Source organism: Lissotriton helveticus, chromosome 5_1, assembly GCF_964261635.1.
Source record: "Lissotriton helveticus chromosome 5_1, aLisHel1.1, whole genome shotgun sequence".
NCBI lineage: Eukaryota > Metazoa > Chordata > Amphibia > Caudata > Salamandridae > Lissotriton > Lissotriton helveticus.
In genome coordinates, this window is record NC_136065.1 from 338,363,626 (window position 1) to 338,383,814 (window position 20,189).

At 43.1% G+C, this 20,189-nt stretch overlaps 1 protein-coding gene across 1 annotated transcript in view; it reads left to right on the top strand.

The window, feature by feature from the left end:
• Positions 1–20,189, top strand: part of LOC144754527 (uncharacterized) — a 207,299-nt gene that overhangs the window by 88,811 nt on the left and 98,299 nt on the right. Inside the window, exons 5-6 of the mRNA XM_078642446.1 lie at positions 11,112–11,288; positions 12,457–12,576. Of these exons, the coding sequence (XP_078498572.1) occupies positions 11,112–11,288; positions 12,457–12,576 (297 nt within the window). The remainder of the gene's footprint in view (positions 1–11,111; positions 11,289–12,456; positions 12,577–20,189) is intronic.

Below are 20,189 nucleotides of genomic sequence, written 5' to 3' on the forward strand. Positions count from 1 at the left end.
GTAATGAGCTTCTTCTGACATGCCCAATGCCATGTAGGCTGCCGGTTCACCCGACTTTAAATCGACAGAGGGTTTGGCAGACAGGGTACTCTGTCACATTCTTTACAGAGTACCCTGTCCCCAAACTCTAAATCTTGCCCTAGGAGACATCATTTTATAAGACTTTGGTCAGGATACAGTCTCCTGAGGATTGTCCTATTACCTGCAGTGCAGAAAACAATGTAAACATTTTCTTAGATCACTTAACATCTGATTGTTAATCCTGTTCGCTATTTTAACTTTTATCACCTACTATTTGCAAAACCCAGATTTAACTTATTCCTATCCCAATGTGGCAAGATGTTGGACAATCTCCTATGGTAAGGCTTTAGTTAAGTCCGCCTTGACTGGAGAGGTGGGGTAAGTCAGAAAATATTGTACTCAATGTATGTTTTGTAGATCTCCTTATCTGTTGTTCCTTTCTTAATCCCTTTCCCCTCAAATGGCAACATCAGTACTCTCGCTTTAGTAGTCTGAGTTGGTGGTGGCTGGCTGTGGGACTTGCTGAACACTGTGCCACTCCGAAGACAATTTTGGAATTTGATGCCACAGCCTGTGCCTCCGCAGAGTCTGCCTGAATATGGGTAATAACTTACTGTGGTCTAGGCAACTCTGGGATGGTTCCAGCCCCCACCTGAGACTGATGCACATCAATGTAGGCTTCGGTACCTGTGACAGCCCATAATGTACAGCAGAGGTGGGGAGGACACACATACTCACACCCAGCACATACATACACACACCTATTCACAGAATGCACACACAAAAACACAAAAATTCATATACATACATGCAGGCACGCACCCTCTCAACATTAAAGAATATTTACTGGGCAGCGATAGTGATCTCTGGAGGCTTTGAAAGGAAAATTCTGCTGCCTCCTCTCACTGGCTGACTTTGTCAAAGGGCAGCCAGTCAGAGGAGGACCTTCCTTACCTCATCACAGAGTGGGATTAAGTCATTGGGAGTTGCTGACCCCACTCTGTGACGAGCGTCACTGAGCAGTTCAGGGCTTAAAATTGAAGTGCCTACATCTGAGCCTGTAGGTCACGCTCCCCCTCGTCATGGGTCACACCCACAAGATCGTGAAATTGCCAGCCCAATAAATATCAGCTAGGCAGCCAGAGACTAGCCCATATACAGTGCCTGGCTGTCTGACCAGGCCATGAAGAGTGTTTGCCGGGCTGACTTTTGCTCAGTCTGGCAGACTCTCTTCTTGTGTCGTAAAAAGGTGGAGGGTCTCTCCCTTAACAATGGGCCATGGCTGCCTAGTGCTAAAGCAGGGGTGCTCATGTCATTACCCAGAACCCTCCTCTCATCCAACACCTCGCAGATCCACCCATTGTCCTCTATGCATTTATTAAGCCATGCTAGTAGTTTCCCTGTTTTTTCCCTTCATCATAGTCTTTTTTGCTGTGGTAGATATATATTTTTTGCCTTATTTTCTAAGGTTGCCCTTCATTCCTCTTTTAACCTTAAGTCTAAACTTCCTTCGTTGATGGGTCTTGCATTACCTGTTTCTCGAGGTTCAGGATGTCTTTCCCTGTCTTTATGCTTCCCTCAAGCTTTTTTTCTGTTCTTCTCTCTGCGATAATATCGGTCTCCTCACTACGATCTTGTATGCTTCACATATAGTTGCCTCTGATCCCACATTTTCTTCAAAGTAGTGTTGGGTGGTCTGTGTAATTGAGGTATTTAGCTTCCTATCTTTTAAATACATAGGTTTCAGTAGCCAACTCTCCACTTTTACTACTTTTGCAGGAAACCAAGATCTTGAAAGGTAAATGATCTGACACCCCCTTCACTTAGGAATGTCCCGGTGCAAATATATAATCTAGGCTTGAATGTGTTTTAGGGCCCCTGAATAGATCAAGAACTGCCAAACTGTTCAATTCCCTCCATATATCCACAAATCACAACGCTGGTACATATTTTCCAGGCTGGTGGTTCCCTTGCCCAGCCTTGTGCCACCACGAGTTCTGAGATTCATGACTAGGTTAAAATCTCCTCCTATCACGAGCACAGCACCCGAGACCCGTAGCAAAAATCATCCTAGTTTCTCCAAAGTGCTCATCTGCTGGGGTAGTGGTACCTTCTCTCTTTCATCTCCAGCACTGTTGCATAACATCCCTTGGGATCCTTCCAAGTTTGATCTATAAGGAATTTCTTTGAGACCCCCCCCCCCCCCCCCCGCCACCAACTCTGTAGCAGACCTGGCATTTGCCACAAGTGTCTATGTATGAAACTGGGCTTTTGTTGTAGTTGTCCCCCCCACTTCTTTTTTAAGTTCAAGAAATTTTTATTGAAATTAATAAAAAATAAAGCCAGGTGTCAAAGCAAAATACAATATGATATCAAGGAAAAAACTCTGAGCAGAACAATGCAATCATACAAATGCAATCCTTATAATGAAAGAAATCTGGATACAAGATAAGAGAAAGGAAAGAGGTAAAGGGAAAATGTATTAAGCATGAAATATGAAAACCATGAAAACATCAGAAAGAATTAAAAGAATAATGGTACAATGGAGAATAAATAGAATGTATCGGGCGTTTAAGGAGGTTTAGAGACTTCCTGTTGCAGAGGCGGAGGGTGAAACAAGCGTTTACTACATGAGTCCAGATAAAGTGTGACGGGAGTCCATAGGTCCATGCGTTTAGTAGCCATACTCGCCGGGAAGACATGAGCGGTGTCAAGTCTATGGTTATGGCATACATTAAACCACCACGCTTTGAATGAAATCTTGGAGAAATCCTTCCAGTTGACCGTTATCTGTTGGAAGGCGGCGGCAAGTAATAGGTCGACAATTTGAGGTTTGAGATCAACAGCATCCCAGCAAGGGGAGAGACTGCCCATAAAAATGTGTGTGTAAGAAAGTGGGATAGTAGTGTGGAAGATTAAATTAAGTTGAGCCCACACCTGCAGCCAAAAATTACGAACATGAGTGCATAGAAATAACATATGAAACAAATCAGCTTGTGGTGATGAACAGGACCAGCATGTGTGGGGGGTGTTAGGAAAGCGTTTGTGAAGGATAGAGGGTGTGAAAAGAAGTCTGTTGTAAATGAAAAACAAAGTCTGAGTGAGGGTCGCTGCTCTGGAAGACTTGCGTAGTTTGGTCCAGATTTTGTCCCAGAAAGAGACCGACCAAGAGACAGACAAGTCAAGCTCCCAAGACTCTTCCACTTTAGATTTGGGTCTCGGAGTCTCACCAGCGTGAAGGTACTTGTAAATGGCAGAGGCTTTTGGTGTAGTACGTAAAAAGGAATGAAGTGCGGAGGTGGGAGTGGAGGGAGCAGGAGAAGAAGGGCAGGGCTGAGAGAGGTCAATGTATTTCGTTAGAACTGTGTTTTTAAGCAGTTGGTATTTGCGCGCAAAGGAAGTGGGTAGGTCATAGAGGGAGCGAAGGGTGTCAAAAGGTAAGAAAGAGGAACGAGAGAAAAGTTGGGAGATCCATTGCAAACCTCGAGCATGCCAGGTGCTCCAAAAAAAGGGTCTATCACGTATGAGTAAGGATGTGTTGTGCCATATGGGGGAGGAGAGGAAATCAGCAGTGGTGGTAGGAGGCACGTGAGTGAGAGAGAAGAGTAATTTAGTGGTAAACTTATGAATTGGAGTGGAGATTGAAACGGGTTTGCGGGAGAAGGAGAGGTATTCAGCAAAGGAAAAGGGAGATAGAAGGAGGCGTTCAAATTTGGTCCATAGAGGAGATGGGGTGTCAGGGTCTTGTAGCCAAAAAGAGGCTTGCCTCAACTGGAATGCCTTGTGGTAAGCTGGGAAATCAGGAAAGTTAGCCCCACCCTCTGATTTAGGACGAATCAGACGTGCTAGAGACATTCGTGGTTTCTTTTTATTCCAAAGAAAAGACAATGAGAATAGAGTTGATCTTTTTGAAAAATTTGGAAGGGATAGGGACCGGAATATTAGAGAGGGTATAGAGAACAATGGGGGAACACATCATTTTAATAGTGTCAAGGCGGCCCCACCAGGATAAGTAAAGGGGATGCCACTTGGATGTGAGATCTGTTAATTTTTGAGTACATTTGGAGAGGCACAGGGAAACAGTGTCTGAGATGGTAGGGGTAACATGCATTCCGAGGTATTTAATATTGGAAGGTTTCCATGTAAAGCCAGAGGCATCAAAATCAGGTTTGAATGTGAATTTAGTTAAGGGGAGGATCTCACACTTATCGTTATTAAGTTTATAGCCCGATATTTGGGAATAAGTGTGGACTTCAGTGAGAAAGGCAGGAATGGAAACGGAGGGGTTAGAGACAAAGAGCAAAATATCATCTGCATAAGCGGCTAGCTTAATGTGGAAGTCCGACGTCTGGAAACCATGGATGGAGGGGTTTTGACGGAGTTTGGAGAGGAAGGGTTCTAAGGCCAAATTAAAGAGAAAGGGAGATAAGGGACAACCTTGATGAACACCTCTTTTTAAATCAAAAAAGGAAGATATTTGACCATTGGCACAAACAGCAGCGCGGGGATTAGAATAAAGTAGTGAAATCAAGGATATAAAAACAGGACCAAAACCAAACCACCGGAGGGTGTGAAATAGGTAAGTCCATTCAACCCTATCAAATGCCTTTTCGGCGTCTAAGGCAATGGCCGCAAGGGAGTGGGGTAAAAGGCGGGATTTAGAAAGAACGTTAAAGAGGAGCCTGGTGTTATCGGTGATAAAACGGCCTTTGACAAAACCCGACTGTTCCGCACCCAGCAGGTCTGGAAGAAGAAGGTCGAGTCGTGCCGCAAGAGACTTTGCAAACATTTTATAATCAATATTGACCAGAGAAATTGGTCTATAGTTTTTGCAGTGTTGAGGGTCCTTTCCCTCCTTGGGTATAAGGCAAATATGGGCGTCGGAGAAAGAACCCGATGAGGAACCCAAGGAAAGGAAGGAGCCAATAAGGGAATGGAGTCTGGGGATGAGGAGTTTTGAAAAGTGGAGAAAGAATTCTACTGTGAAGCCGTCCGGCCCGGGGGCCTTGTCCTTTTGAAGAGTGTTGAGCGCTTTAAGGAGTTCTTGCTGGGATATATCAAGTTCCAGATGGGAGAGATCAAGTGGGAAGTGAGATGGTTTTTGAATGGAGGAGAAAAATGTGTGGAGGGAATGAGAAGAAGGCTGAGTTTCAGAAGAGTATAGAGTCTTGTAGAAAGTAGAGAATTCAGTGAGGATATCTGCATCTGTGTGTTTGAGATTTGAGTTGGTGTCGTAAATTGAGTCAATGTTTAATTTATTGTGTTTCACCTTGAGATAATTAGCTAAAATCTTGCCAGCCTTATTTTTGCCTCCATAAAACTTGGCACTAGATTTTAATAAATACAGAGATGCGTCATCCGTAGATTTTTTGTTGAATTTCATCTTAGCGCTCACCAAGGCATTTAGAGTATGCTGTGAACGAGAAGTGAAGTAAGAATGCTCCAATTTCTTAATATCCAGGAGAATAGCCTTAGTAAAATCCCGAGCAGCTCTACGTTTTTTAGCAACAAAGCCAATGATGAAGTCTCTGGCTGCCGCTTTAAAAGCGTCCCAAATGGTGTGTTTGGGGACAGGAGAGGTATCATTTAGGGAGAAAAATTCATGGGAGAAGGAAGTGAAGGAAGTAGTAAATTTAGGGTCCAGGAGGAGAGAGTTGTTGAAACGCCAGCGTTTAGGGCCTGTTGATCTGGGTAAAACGTCCAATTGGACTAATGTGGGGGCATGGTCAGAAAGTAAAATTGGGCCAATTTCCGCATGAGTAAGAGTTTGGGCGATGTTGTGAGTGACAAAAATGTAATCAATACGAGATTGGGAATGGTGACATGGAGAATAAAAAGTAAATTCCTGAAGTTCTGGGTTGCATAGGCGCCAAGCATCAGTGAGTTTGTGTTGAGAGATGGCTTGGGAGAAGGATTTATGTGCTTTGTTAGGAATGAAGTGTGCTTTGGAGTTTCTATCTAGAAAGGGATCTAAGGGTTGATTGCAGTCTCCTGCCAATATAAAATTATCATCTATAAATCTGGTGATGTGCTGGGAAAATGAGTGCCAGAAGGTGGGATCACCAGTGGTAGGGGCATAAACGTTCAGGAGAGAAATTGGAACATTCTTGATAGAAAGTTTGGCATATATCCATCGACCCTCAGCATCCGATTCCTGAGCAAGCAGGGAGTGAGAGAGAGCTTTGTGACATAAAATAGCAACGCCATTACGTTTACCATCCCCAGGAGAATAATAAACATCACCCACCCAACTTCTCTTCAATTTAACAGATTCTGCATCAGATAAATGGGTCTCTTGCAAAAAAGCAATGTCCACATTCAAACGCGAGAGGTGAGATAAAATTCTTTGACGTTTGATAGGGGAGTTGACGCCCTTAACATTCCATGTGATTACCTTGAGAGACATATCATTTCAGAGAAGAGGAAGAAAGCAGAGAAAAGGAAAAAGGTGGAAAGAAGATCCAGAAGAATGAGAAAATCATGGAAAATAAGAAAGTCGATGAAAGACAAAACAGTGTGATAATGAGTAAAAGAACGAGGAAAGAGAAAATAAGGTGAAGAAAAGGAGAATAAAAGCAGTCGCTGTGGAGAAAATGTGAAGGTAGTCCAGGAGGGAAGTAGAATAATAGGAAGAAGATGATGAACGAAGAAAATTTGAGAAACAAAAAGGAGAGACACCTGTGAACAGAAGGAAATTGGTGAACTTAAAAGTGAAAAAGAAACAAGAAGGGAAATGAACATCCAGGAGGAAAAGGAAAACATACTTACGAAGGGTAGAGATGGGGAGGATCGATCATCAGGGGAAGGATACACGAGGAGATGAATGAGGGGGGAGCACCAGGCAGAGGAAGCAAGCGTCCAATGCAAGCGGACCGACAGGTCGAGGGGGAGACACCATATAAAATGTAAAAACCTGCAAGGAAAAGGGAAGAAAACCAGTAGTGAGCGAGACAATTAAGAGAAAATGGGAACAAAACAACAGGAAATAACACAAGGGTGCGTGAAGAAATAGCGGCGAACAATATTAATTAACGAACTGGAATACAAGAAAAAATGACGAAAGGTGGGGGAGATAACAAGAAAACCGGAGCCATCAAGAAACGTGGCACAAACCAACAGTAACACATTCAACAATGCACAATAAGCGTGCAAATTAATTGATATTCCGGTGCTGCATCACGCTGGAATCATGGCGGGAAAGATGACGAAGAGCTGGAAAAGTCCATGTCAGATGCTTGGGTTGCATTCAAGAAGCTGCGAAGTCGGACAGGATCCTCATATGTCGTGGTCTTGTTGTTGTGGGTCACTCTGAATAGGCAAGGGTGGAAAAGGCCATATCTAGCTCCAATTGCACGAAGTTCTGGTCGCATGTCCAAGAAGGCCTTGCGACGACTAGCTGTGGCTCTTGCATAATCCTGCGCAAAGAAAAGATTGGAGCCTGACCATTGTAAGCGAGGTGAGGCACGAGCTGCTGAAATAACCTTGAGGAGGTCAGTATATTCTAAAAAGTACATGATGACACCTCTTGGTCGTGAAGAGGGAGAGGAAGTAGAAGGGAGCCGACCCAATCTATGTGCACGTTGGATGTTGAGCTTAGTGTCTTCAGGCAAATGAAGAAGTTTGGGCAGAAATGATTTGAAGAAGGCAATAGGGTCATCCCCCTCACAATTCTCCGCCAGGCCGTAGAGACGAAGATTGTTGCGCCTATTTCGATTTTCCAATTCCTCAACTTGCTTTTGGAGAGAGGAAATTTGAGACTGCATGTGCGATACCTTGGAGGAAGACTCTTGGAGAGAAGTTATAGAGTGTTCCACTGTAGTCACTCTGGCATCCATTTGGGACCAGTTGTCGGTAAGGACCTGCAACTTAGAATTGGTTTCTTCCATGAAGGGCTTGAGAGCACGGATCTCTTCCAATAACAGCTCCATAGAGACAGCCGATGTGGACCCCGTTGGCGATGGAGGGTGTTTTTTAAGACGTTTCGTCGTGACTGTTCCTGAAGACTGGATAGGTCGCTCCGCTGATGACTGCGACATTTGAGTAGCGAGAGTTTGAGAGGCCTCAAGGTGTGCCAATGCAGAGAAGACTCTGGAGTTTTTGATGAAGACACGACGTGGATTTTTGGGGGTCCGAGGGAACGTCTTCCTTTCCATAAAAATGAAGTTGAAGGAAGTCGTTGGTGAGGCGAAAATAAAGAGATAGTCCAACAATAAGCCCTAATTCTTGACTAGAAAACTGCACTGAATATAAGAATGCCAAAGAGTCAAAAAGATGGGTAGAGCCGCAACCAATTCGCTTTGTAGAACAGAGAAGGTCCCTCAGGTGGAGGACGTCAAAAAGATATAGACAGCAGGTAAGGAGAGCAAACAGGAGCCATGCTCAAAGCTGCTTCGAAATGCAGATAGCGTTAAATGTAGGAGCGTTAGAGAAAACAGCGCCCCCAGCAAAGGGGTGACTTAAAGTGATGGCATCAGCAGGATATTTGAAACAAGGAAAGTCCATTTGCGTAAAATGGCCGCCCAGGACACGCAGAATTCTGAAGAAACTCGTTTAACTTCATTGAAGAGCAGCTTATATGAAATTAGGGCAGCGGTGAGACAAAAATGTAGAAAGAAACCTCACCAGAGAAAGTTAGCAAGTCCCAGGTCTCGTGAGCAAGCTCGCATGGTCGAGCAACAGGAGCGCCGAAGTCCGCTCTGACAAGAAACAAAATGGCGGGCGCGACTATCACTCAGCCGCGTCCGCCGAGATATCGCCGAAAACCACCATTCCGGCGCTCAGCGAAGCCTGAACTCGGAACCGCTTTGTAGGCTGCAGTCTCCGCTTCCGTGAAATCGGGTTTGCAGGCAGAAGTGGTGTGAGGAAAGCGGCGGAATCCCCGAGCAACCGGGAGCGCTTACATCCGCGCTGCCGTCCTCGCCGGGCGCCAAGCCACGCCCCATGTCCCCCCACTTCTTGCCCCCTTTTTTGCTACTGGCTGTTGATTTTCAACTCTGACAGTGCACTGAAGCCTGCTAACCAGTCCACAGTGCCAGTGCTCCTTCCTTAAAACAAGGTAATGTCTGATTGTTTCACAATTGGCTAAGGACTTCAGCACTCCAGTAAGACCCTAGTAAATGGTACTCCAGGTACCTAGGGCAGGGGTACTAAAGAGGGTCCCTAAGAGCTGCAGCATATCTTATGCCACCGTGAGGGACCCACATACAAATCCCACACTGCAAATCATGAGTGAAAACCCGACATGACACACTCCTGTGTGTCATGCCAAAGTCACTGCACCTAATATATGTAAGTCACCCCTACAGCAGGCCTTTGAGCCCTAAGACAGGGTGCATTATATTATATGTGAGGACGTACCTGCATGAGCAGATGTGCCCCTGTGATGTCTAGTTCTACTACTTGTAAGTCTGAGTTTATTAAAAACAACTTAAATCTAGCTGTATTACCTTTCTTTTACATATATAGCATCCATGTACTTATGCATCTCTATATTCATTACTTTACTCCTAATTTAGCATCTCCAATGTACTTCCCCAAATCTCACCCTATGCCTCTCTCAATAAATCCTCTACTCTCTGACTCATCCCAAGCCTCATTCTACTACTCTCTCCAATGCACTACCCTATGTATGATGCTATTCCTCTCTCAATATATCCTCTGCCTCCACACTGACTCATCCCAAACACCATACTACCACTATGACCCCCAAAATAACCCTTTCTAGACTCTTCCCTCCTCTACCCTTCTTGCATTATCTCAAACCTCTTCAGAGCTCCCAAACAAGCCTTTCTAAACCCTTTACTCATGTATCCCTCCTAGACTAATGTGTTTCATCCTCATTCTCCCTAATCTGCTTCTAAGACTCTTTCCCCCTCCATCTATCCTTTACTCATCACAAAGCTCCTCCTACTGCTATGATCTACAAATAAACAATTTCTAGGCCCTTTCCTCTTCTATCCCTTGACTATCCTTTTCAATCCAACCAACAGACTCCCATGTCCACCACTCAAATTAATTTAATATTTCCCTATACTAATTAACCACTAATCCTTTATGGTCTCGGGAGTAGTGTGCTACTCCCGGGGAGATCGTTGACGCCTCCTCAGGGGTAGTAAGCGCTATATAAATGCAATTACAATTGAGTTCCATGCCTCAGCATTGGAGATAAAGGGAAATCTATACTGAAGGTTTTTCCTTGTACCAAGGTGAAAAAGTCAGAATGGCCAAATTTGTCCTGAGGGGAAAATGTGTGGCATTACCACACCAGTTAGAATCCCCCAGTGCTAGCGAAGGTGTTGGAATGAACCTCTTGGAGTAACTGACGACCTATAATAAATCAAACATCTTTTTGTCTGTGTAGCCCGAAGATAAGGAGCTGCTAACAATTAAATTCAAGTGTGTCGAAAGCCTGGTAAAGACCATGGTGACTAGGGCCAGACTCTTATTTGTCTGTACAAGAGCGCTGCCTTGCAGAAACCAAGTCTGAGGTACATAAGTTATATGGTAATGAAGGAGTTAAGATCTAGTACATGGAATGACCACTCTCCCCCAGGTAATTCCTGAGGGGACTATTCCTGATTTCCAAGGCAAACAAAATCCTAGCAATGCAACAACTGAAAAATTGAAGAAACCTGAGTTTGAGCGGTCAGGAGATGTCTGTGACCCTGAAGCAGGTACAATGCTAACTAGTTGATGGAAAACAAGACAAAGAGGAGGTGTGCAGAGTTAGTGCCAGAGCAAGAGAGAGGCAAGTTGCACATGCATTATCACAGCTGTGCAGTATTTTGATTCTGTACAACTGCGTTTAAAGTAAAACCGTTTATTTTGTACGATGGATGCTCACAAATGTGTGATTTCTCAACTGACACGTCAAAACATATTTATGGAATTCCTGTTTTGGTAATTGTTCTGTATATTTGTGAACAACTGTAAGAATAATGCAAACTTGCCCGTATTCCCTCAAGAAGAGCTGCAGATAGTTAATTGTACAGTCTGCAAAAAAAGTGAACAAACAGGAGTCTTTTATGATACATTTTGTTGAGGTTTGATTCCTCTTCATGCTTTGTGACTTTTTTGCCTTCTGTTGTCAGCCAGGGTTCGTCATGCTCCTCCTTGTTGGGCTTTTCCATGTCATCTGCGCCGTGATCCTCATTCAGAGCCCAAACATGATGGCCTTCAGAGTAGGGGGTGCATTGGAGAGCCTCCAGTCGCAGTACTTCATGCTGAATCTCTGTTTCTCCATGCTGACCTTCGACCTTCAGGCACAGGTAATATGTCCTTTTCTAAATACAATACATAGTACTTTTTAGTGTCAGGATACTGGGTCTGTTCTAAAAACGTTAGTTTCTACAATGACTGAAGTTGTTTCATTTCTCACATGGTCTTTGTATTTGTTGGCCTTAAAGAAGAGATCTACACCAAGCCCATGGACCACTCATCGATCAAGGCTGCACTTATTTCACAAATTGTCGGAGAAGAATTGCCCTGCAAGAAGGCACCCTGACATCCTTGGAGCCTATAGCTACTTTTAAATGTAATCGGTGAAGCACACCACCTACATGCTTATGTTTAGACTTTTGCGCAGAAATTCTATGCAGGAATTACTGCTTTCACCAAGATGAGGATGAAAGTTTTTTAACTTCTAAGTTACCCAAATAATAACGAGGTGGCCTAAACCTACTATTTTTGGGTCGAGTAATATCAACTGATTACTGCAGGTTTAAACTTGATTCAAAGATATACTCTGAGGTTTCCTGATTAACTTTATTTGATCTAGACTTGGTCATACCTTGATCCAGGTCTATACACCAACTGATATGCAGTGTCCAAGTGCTGTTGTTCAAGTCATAGATATACTAGTAAATTAATTAATAATTTCCTTCGAAGATTGTCATTAAGTGTGCATGACCAAGGGCCATGAGTTCCAGCAACCTTAACTGCTCGCGAAAAATGCATATAACAGCTCAGTAGATGTGGGTTTGTTATTGACATTGTGAGTAACCTGTCCGTCACTGGTTTGAGTCAGTGGGATCAACTCAACCTTCAGTCCTTCCAAGAACTATCAAGGTGCCTTTGAGTTGATTCATGGCAACACCTTCCCTCGAAGCTGACAAATAACTCCGCTTACTCTGTGCCCTACACAAATGTACCCAAGTGATCTCTTAAAGCTTATTATTTTCCAATGGAGAAGTGAGATTATCATCAGCCAGTTCCTTGGGTGGAGCACAAAAAGTTCGATTTGCATTTGAATATTTTTATTTTTTTTTATTTTTATATAGTTGTATATTTTTTGTATATTTCCATATTTATTATTTGATCATGTTGATTGTAGTAGAGAGTGGTACACTACTTGTAATCAGCTAACATTTTATCTGTAGTTAATGTGTGTCTGAGAACATTGAGTAATGTTTCTCTTTCACTATTCCTCCTCTTCAGCTCTGCCTCTGTGTACTTCTTTTGACATCGGGTTTGCAGCACATCTCTGAGCTTCACAGCATCATCTTGGGAATCGGAGTCGCCTGGGCCTTCCTCAAAGTAGTCATTGGCACTATGGCAGTAAGTGTTGACCATCAGGATCCTTTTGTTAAAAAGGGTTGCATGTTGCAATAGTTTATGGAGCTCTAGAGAAAGTCATCAACAACTGTTTTGAATTATCCAGTCAGGAGTGTATACCACCTTTCTTAAAGTGGTCTCTAAATGTGACACCTGCTTAGTGGTACTCTCCAATCAGTCCACTCCACTCTACCATTGCTGAATCATCTTATCAATATCATCCATATTTTACAACTTTTCATTTATTTGCAACATTGAACCCCATTGGTAAAGTGTTTGAAGATTCAAATATTTGTCAAGGGTTGTCATGTTATCCATGCATTTGCAAACCTTTAATGCCCAGTGTTACTCGCTCTTTGTGAGGGGTCATTGCATGGACGTCATTTAGGGGTCAACCCCTGGCTTGCCCACTGTGACCCCTGGCACTACTTTTGCAACCCCTGGCCTCATAGGAAGCAAAATCAGTACCAAGAAGTCATGCGCGTCGTGCTCCAGTTTTGTTTTCTGCCCATTTTATACTACACTAATTCACTAATAGTGAATACTTCTATATCTTCAATATTAGTGTAATTAAACATAAAATGTATCATTAGGAGCTAGTACGAGACCTCCAATGGCAGATGTTCTTGAATATATGTAGTGTGCGTGCTTACGGGTGAGAGTGTGTTTGCACGCACGTGAGCATGTGTGTGAGTGTGTGTCTGTGTGAGTAGACGTGAGCGAGAGTCACTGACAAGTAGTGAGTGATAGTAAGCGAGATTGAGTGTCAGTGAGTATTAATGGGTCAGAATGAGTGACATAAGAATGAGTGCACATGAGTAAGTTTGAGTGAATGAGTGTGGATGAAGGAGAGAGAATGAGTGAGAGTGTATGAGAATGATGGAGTGACTGCAAGTGAGCATGAGTAAATGTGACTGAGTCTAAGTAAGAATGAGTGAGAATGAGCAAGACAGTGAGTGAGAATAAATGTGTGCAAGTTAGAGTAAATGGTGGAGTGTGAGTGAGAATGTGGTGTTATGCTTGCTAGTCTGCCATTTACCCTGGTATACTGAAGGTAATTGTTGGTTTATAGAGACACACATAGACAAATAATGCTCCTTGCGGCAATTGTTAGCATGACAGGCACCTGTGAAAAATACTGGCACTGACATACTGAAGGTAATTCTTGCCTTAATGGGCACCCATGGAAAAATACTGGCACTAACACACTTAAGCACATTGTTGGCATAGGGGCACTCATGGCAAAATTCTAGTGCTAGCTCATAGTTAATACTTCCTGGCAAAAGTGAGGAAAACCATTACATCTGGGAGGGGAGCAACCATGACAAAATATGGGCCCTGACATACTAGAGATAATTTGACATGTGAGTAATCCAAGGTATATTATGGCATTAATTGCAAGATTCTGACACTGGAATATTGTAGGTAATTTTGGGCATATTAGCCCTCCCCCCCCAGACAAACTGCTGACCCTGGTGACATAAGGGGATTCATAGCACATTCTGAGAACAATGGGGTGAACTAGCACACCTTGAGAGAAGTTGAATATGAATGAGTGCTCTTTCAGGGCCTATTACTTTTTTGCAAATGTATTTTAAAATTGTACTTTTTAATGCACTATTTGCCCGCCAGTTTTTGAAATATTTTGTCAAAGGTAGACCCCCCCTCGAAACCGACCAAGAATTTGTCCACTCACTACAATTCAGGTTAAGTATTACACCCCAATACTTTACTGCTTTCATACAGTTTGCACCATAATATGTGATTTCTAAAATAGTCCTTTTTTCTGTGATGTGTTATGCTCATCATGCAGTTATTACAAGCGGCTGGCGCCAGTGGCCCCGCATCTAGTGCACCCGGACCAGAACGGGTTTGTGCCAGCGAGATCCACATCTCTGAACCTCGGGAGGTTCTTCCGGGTAGCAGCGGAGGCAACGGCGGTCTGGCCCAGGGCGGGATGCCTGGTGCTCGACCTCGAAAAGGCCTTTGACTGCCTGGAGTGGGGGTACCTGCGGGCAGTGCTGGAGGCGTATTGGATAGATGGCGGTTTCTTGCAGATGGTGGGACGCCTGTATGGTGGCCCCGTGGTCCGCGTCCGACTAGGGCAGTATGTCTCGGAGGCCGTGGTGGTTGGCAGAGGCACCCGGCAGGGCTGCCCTCTGTCACCGTTGCTCTTTGCGCTGGCCATGGAGCCCTTAGCTGTGGCCCTGAGGCAGCATTTGGCAGATGCATCATACTGGGAGACGGAGTTCACCAGGTGTCATTGTATGCGGATGACCTGCTGGTCTTCATCCGCGACGTAAGCCGCATGCCGGAGCAACTAGTGCCCTTGCTGAGCCGCTTCGCTGACCTCTCGGGGCTCCGAGTCAATGCCGGTAAGTCGTGTCTATATGCGTTTGGAAATGAGGTGGCGGACCCCGAGTACAGCCTCCAGGGCACGAGAGTAGTTTGGAAGGTGGACACCTTCAAATATCTGGGGATCCAGATATACCGTCGGCAAGAGGATTTACTAGACGGGAACCTGGGCAGAGCGGTGACAGCGCTCAGGGCCCAGATCAGTTTCAGGTCTACACTCCCACTCTCGCCCACAGGCAAAGTGGCCCTCGCTAAAATGGTGATGCTCCCCCGCCTCCTTTACTATTTTTCGAACCTTCTGCTCTTCCTACCCGCACATGCCTGCCCCTACTCCTGTAGGGAAGTGAAACGGGTCAACCTCTGTTTTTCAGAGGGAAAGCGCACCTGGGCGCTTATATCCTGTCCACGAAATCTCAGCATGAACTGGCACAGCGCTCTTGATGGACTGACATGTTGCTTTATTGCCACCTGTGTAGACGGGTAAATGTACATTGGTTCTACAGATGTGCTTCATATGTTTTACACCTATAAAACTAATAAAGCTAGGTCAATAATTGAGATGTATTCAGGGTTACGGTCATGTGATACCAATTTCTGAAGACATTTATGGTCGAAGATCATATGATGTCACTTCCTTTCATGTCCTTAAGGTCAAAGAGGGGGGTGATGTCACTTCCGCTACCCCTGTCATTTTAGTGAATCTACATCCATGAGGTTCATATTGCTGTTTAAGAAATCAGGTTGGAGTTAGGTCTGTACTATTCTCATGAGGATTAAGCTTAACCAACATTTTACTAACTTAACATTTCAGGATGCACATGAAGTCACGTTTTTTTTTTTTTCTAACAACTATGGTACCTTGGCATTAACTATACAGCTGCTGTCAACCAACCGCCCTAGCGCATTTGCTTGCAAGACATATTGTATAGAAAAAGGGATTTGGAGTCCGCCAATTGCTTACAATTTGTTGGCTTCATTGTCACTCTTATTTGCTGGCTTCTAATTAGCAAGCATATGCCAGCTTCACTTCCTCTTCTTTCGTGTGGAGTATGAACAAAGTACTGATTGCTTCATTTTGATTAGGGTCCTTCTGCACTGTACTATTTTAATTATTTCTTCTCCCACCTCCATTGTCTCTGTTACTTCTTCCATCGCCTACTCCTCTTGTTCGTGATTTTTCTGCACCTCCCATTGTCTGTGTTGCTTCTTCCCCTCCATCTTCCTGTTGTCCACGTTGCTTCCTCCCAACAACCCTTTGTCTGGTTCGGGCCCCTCTCTACCTGCCATAAGAAAAACAAGCGCAATGAAGCGGCCAGCACTGGCTGCATCATAGCGCTTTTTTATTGCCCTAGTGTCTGTTTCCTCCCACTATCCCTCCTGTTGTTTATGTTGGCCACAATCTCTTCCATTGTCCCTATTCTCTACTCCCTCCACCATAAGAAACAATCATTTGAAATTCAATAGGTCTCGCATTACTGAAAGTTTGAGCTATTGGTGATGCAAATAATTGTATTGTATTGTAATTACATTTATGTAGCACTTACAGCCCCTGATGAGGCGTCAAAGTGCTTTTTCGGCGAGTAGTACGCTACTCCGGGACCCATAGAAGATTAGTGTTGAATTAGTATAGTGAAACATGCAAGTACATTTTAAGTGATGGATAGGTTAGTCAGTTATTTAGATTCGGAAGGATAGCAGAACGATAGAAGAGGAAAAAAAGGTTTGCATTTATATAGCGCTTGTTACCCCTGATGGGGTTTGAACCTCGCTACTCCGGTAACCCATAAATGATTAGTGGTGAATTAGTATGGTGAAATATGAAAGTAATTTGAGTGGCGGATATTAGTCAGTTATTTGGTGTGAGAAGGATAGCGAAGGGATAATAGGGGAAGAAAGGTTTGCCTTCATATAGCACCTGTTACCCCTGATGGGTTTTGAAGCGTTTTTCTGGCGAGTAGCATGCTACTCCTGAACCCATAAAGGATTAGTGTTGAAAATAAGTTTAGTGAAATATAAAGTAATTTGAGTGGTGGATATGGTATTCAGTTATTTGGATAGAGAAGGGTAGGTGGTGGGATAGAAGAGGGAAAGAGGTTTGTATTTATATAGCGCTTGCTACCCTAATGGGGGTTTGAAGCTCCTTTTTGGCGAGTAGCATGCTACTCTGGAACCCATAAGGATTAGTGTTAAATTAGTATGGTGAAACATGAAGGTAATTTGACTGGTGGATATGTTAGTCAATTATTTGGATTGAGAACTTGTAACCCTGATGGGGTGTTGAAACGCTTTATTGGCGAGTAGCACGCAACTCTGAAACCCATAAAGGATTAGTGGTGAATCAGTATAGGGGAATATGGAATTTGAGAAGTGAACATGTTAGTCTGTTATTTTGATTAAAAAGGATAGTGGAGGGATAGAAGAGTGAAGGATTTGGATTTAGTTTTTTTATTTGAGGTCATAGCATTAGGAGGAGGCTTTTGGATGAGTAAAAGAGGGTTTTGGAGGGGAAGAGTTTAGAAAGGTTTGTTTTGGGGGATCGGTATAGTAAAATAGGTGTCAGATGATGCAAGGAGGGGAAGGGTAGGAGAGAGTCTAGAAAGGGTTATTTTGGGGATCATAGTAGTGGTATGGGGTTTGAGATAAATGAGAGGGTGGATGTAGAGGATATATTTAAAGATGTATAGGGTTAGAGATCGAGGAGTGCATTGGAAAGAGTAGTAGAAAGAAGTTTGAGATGGGTCAGAAAGTTGGGCTAGAAAATACATTGAGAGAAGTAGAGGCTGAGAAATAGGGTAGTGCATTGGAAATGCTAAATTAGAAGAAAGTGATAAATATATAGATCCATAAGTACATTGAAAGTATATAGATGCATAAAGGAGGTAAGTATATGTAGATCAAAGATATTGATAGAGTTACAGGATGAGAAATAGGGTAGTGCATTGGATATGCTTTTTCAGGAGAAAAGTAACAGACACACAGATCCAAGTACATGGAAGATACATGGATGCACAATCGAAGCAAGTACATGTACACCAAAGCTGATTTTTTTTTAACATAATTATTTTACATGTTTATACAAAAAACAATACACAAAGATTGGTATATATCTATAGTGAAAATAAATGCTTGTATACAGAGGGATATGCTGTAAATGTCTATTTGCGTATGGTGCTTATGTGAGGAAGAGCCAATTCTTGAGTATTGTTCTGAAGATAAGGTGGTTGTCGGTGGATCCTATGTTGGGGGTTATAGAGTTCCATAGTTTGGCTGCTTGAACAGAGAAGGAAGTTCCACCCATAGTTGTTTTCTTGTATCTTGGGATTTTGAGGGCTGACGCCCCTTTAGAGCGGAGGTTCTGTTGTTGAATGTTTTTGGTGATTTTATTCCTGATGAAGAGCGGTCTCATTCCATGTATTGTTTTGTGGGTGATACAAAGTAGCTTGAACGTGGATCTTCTGGCAACCGGTAACCAATGCAGGGCTTTCAAGGCAGGTGAGATGTGGTCTCGCGGTGTGATATGCAAGAGTAGTCTGGCAGCCGAGTTCTGAATCCGTTGTAGTCGTTTCATGGTTGTTAAAGGTGATCCGTGGTAGAGGCTATTGGCGTAATCGAGTTTGGACAGAACATGGGAGATGGTAGCTTGGACCTTGTGTGGAAATCCCAAATGAGGTAAAATCTGTTGCAGCTTTTCTAGAGTGACAAAGCTTTATCTTGCTAGTTTGTCCACTTGGGCATTCATCGATAATGCATTTGCGAGACTTTCAGCTATTGTATTTATAAATCTCAAAGCTGGTCCCGTGCTAAAACATAAACCATGGCACCTGTGTTGTGAATATGAAAGCAGGCCCCATGCTGAAACCTAAAGCACTTTTGCAAAAAAACGGAGTTTGGTCCTGGGACAGGGGGTCAACTGGACCGTAATATAATAAAACAAAAACAATGTTGTCCCCCAGGATAATTTTCTCTCACAACTTTGAGACTACAAACAAGGGAAAAAAACCTATTGTTTGTATGGGTTATTTTATTCAAACCCTTTTAGAAATTTTTTATTAAATCATTTTGAAAGGCATTTTTACGGTTGAGAAAAACACTACTTACAAACATTTACACTATTTACAACTATCATACAAACAATTCTAAACACAAAACAATAACTATGTACAAATGAATCCACAGTTATAAACAAGCTTCTTTTACAATAAGAAAAACAACAATTCTGTTCGCACAAATAATCAATCTTTGTGAAAAATACAACTTGTTAGAAAGCCCAACCAGGGTCAAAACAACAGGAAGAGGCAACAGAAAAATCACTTTGTACTCAACAATCAGTTACAGTTGACAAATGACTGTTAACTTTGCTCAATCAAAAGTGCCTATTCGCCGTTATGCCAGAAACCTAAAGCACGGCACCCGTAAAGTTATGCACATGGTGGCCCGTAAAGTGGGCGCCAAGCTAATAAAAAAAAAATAATAATAATAAAAGCGGGTGCCGTGCTAAGACATGAAGCACAGCGCCTGTGGATACTTAAGGTAGTGTAGAGGGACGTGGAGGGGGGTGTAAAAATACATAACAAAGCGTGGCTTAAATAGAATATAAGATAAAGCACGGCATGCCACGCTCCTTTTAAAAATATATATTCGGGCGTTTGCAGCGTTAATGGCCCAGCAGCCATTGCTGAAGCAAAAACAAGAGATAAAACATGGCGTGCCGCACTGCTTAAAAAAACACAAGCGATTGCAGGAGAGCATGTTATGTGTGCAATAGGAGAAAGTCATTAAAAAAAAATATTGCTGACAGACTGTAAATAAAACATACAGAGTAACAACACATGTGACTTAGCACATGGATGAATTGTTATGAATAATTGCACAATAAAGACAAAAAAACTGTGGACTAAAGAAGATACAAAAATAAAGAGGAGGCTGAGCGGGTTAAGATGCCCCTCGCTAAACAGCAATATGCATGGGCTGTGATTGAATGGCTTCTCCTGTTCGCTTTCAGCACTGTGCTTTCAAGAGCGCTTTTAAGCTGTGTCTGATCAAGGCTGCAAGGAGGCTAGAAGGAAAAATATGTGTAGTGTTAATATGTAGCATGGTGCATAGTGGAATTATGTGGAGTATAATTATGTTGCATGGCATGGATGTACATAGAGTGAAATGTAGTGAAGTTGAATTATGTGGCATGATGTTGAATTATACTGTGGGGATTGCAATTATGTCACGTGAAATCATGTAGATTGTGGAACTGTGTGGCATTGAGC